At 46.6% G+C, this 1455-nt stretch overlaps 1 protein-coding gene across 1 annotated transcript; it reads right to left on the bottom strand.

Annotated features, from left to right (window-relative positions):
- Positions 1-92: 92 nt before the first annotated feature.
- LOC124420613 lies at positions 93-633 on the bottom strand (the record flags this gene model as incomplete). The annotated part of the gene is made up of 1 exon (XM_046954074.1): positions 93-633. A coding segment is annotated over exon 1 (537 nt), but the record flags the coding sequence as incomplete, so codon positions are not given.
- Positions 634-1455: the final 822 nt, after the last annotated feature.

The raw sequence follows: 1455 nt of genomic DNA, 5'->3' as shown, positions 1-1455 counted from the left end.
ACCGGATGACTCCATGGACTTTCACTAAGCTCAATCACACCGAGGTCAAGCATCCTATCGAGCTCCGCGTACATCAACTTTTGCACTGCCGGGGAGACAGGATAGTGACGACCCAAGAAGAGCTCTCGATTCACAGTAGGCACTAAATAGAATGTGATAACATTTACCGCATCACGAAACCTAACTTCAGACCTAACGCGACCAACAATTGGATGACTCGTGCCATCCGCGGTTTTAATAATAGTACTGAAATTATGTACTTCCAGACCGGCTTTTGCCACGAATTGCATGCAGTTCTTTCCGAGACACGTGACCGTTGCCCCGCTATCGAGTAGACCTATTATCTCCTGGCCTCCTATACTTAACCGCGTATACAGACGTGAGTCTTCACCCTCGCAAAGTGATGCCGACGAAATTTCATGACGTAGCCTTTTCCTCACTTTATAACGTTCTCGAGCTTTTCTAATTTTATTCGTCACTCGACCGAATATTCTACCTCTAGCTTCATTATACTCTTGAATCCGAATATGCAGGGGTTTGAGTTCTCGAAGCCGGGGCTCAGATTTGAACTCAAACTCCGACCTATTCGGATTCTTTAATATTCTCAATTGTGGTTGTTGTGGTAGCATTTCCCTACACTGTACTGGGTCAACACCTCGGTCGACCTCGCCTCCCCAGTTCGAGACGGGTTCCGGGATCTGTTTCCCTGACATTTGGGAAACTTAGGGGCCACCACGTTATAGTGACTTGTGGAACGTATACCATCAACCTCCAAATCTATCAGCGACAAATCCTCCTCCTCACAAGCCAGTTCATTCACCCTATGGGTAACATTAGATCGCTGGTACAGTTGCCTTTGGTTAGCGTTATATTCTGTGCCCGCCTCACCTCCCGACAAAACTCGGACAAAGTTTTAACGCGAATCGAGAACATCATTTGAGCTAATGACGGTTTTAAATTCCCTCGCATGATTTCTACAAGTTGCTCCTCCGCATATGGGTGCTGCTGCTGGTTTCGGAGCTTTATGACCGCATTGTAATAATCATCAAAAGCCTCTTGCGGCAACTGACGGCGATTGAGAATCTTCATTTGTATTTCGTGCTCTTGTTCGAAACGACGGTATTGTGCCAGCAGGGCTTTCTCCAACTCCTCCCAGGTATTAATGTGGACAATTTTTCGGTAATCCCAGTACCAGTCTAGAGCGGGGCCGTCTAGAAGGAGATGGAAACTCCTCAGGATTTCATCATCAGAGCATCCGTAATCCCTCCTCAACGCTCCAACTCTAAAAATAAATTCTTGGACATTCATAGTTTTGCTGGTCCCATCAAATCTAACACCCCATTTGGATAATTTAAACTTATCCAAGGGCTCTTGAGGTCTTGGCCTCGACATGGCCAAGTTGTAGTTTAGAGGCGGTAGCTGCTGTTGATGAGGTGGCCCAGACCAAGTATCCTG

Source organism: Lucilia cuprina, chromosome 6 (genome assembly GCF_022045245.1).
Source record: "Lucilia cuprina isolate Lc7/37 chromosome 6, ASM2204524v1, whole genome shotgun sequence".
Taxonomy (NCBI): Eukaryota; Metazoa; Arthropoda; class Insecta; order Diptera; family Calliphoridae; genus Lucilia; species Lucilia cuprina.
The sequence above is the reverse complement of the archived record's forward strand: the minus strand, read 5'-3'. Positions and strand labels throughout refer to the sequence as shown.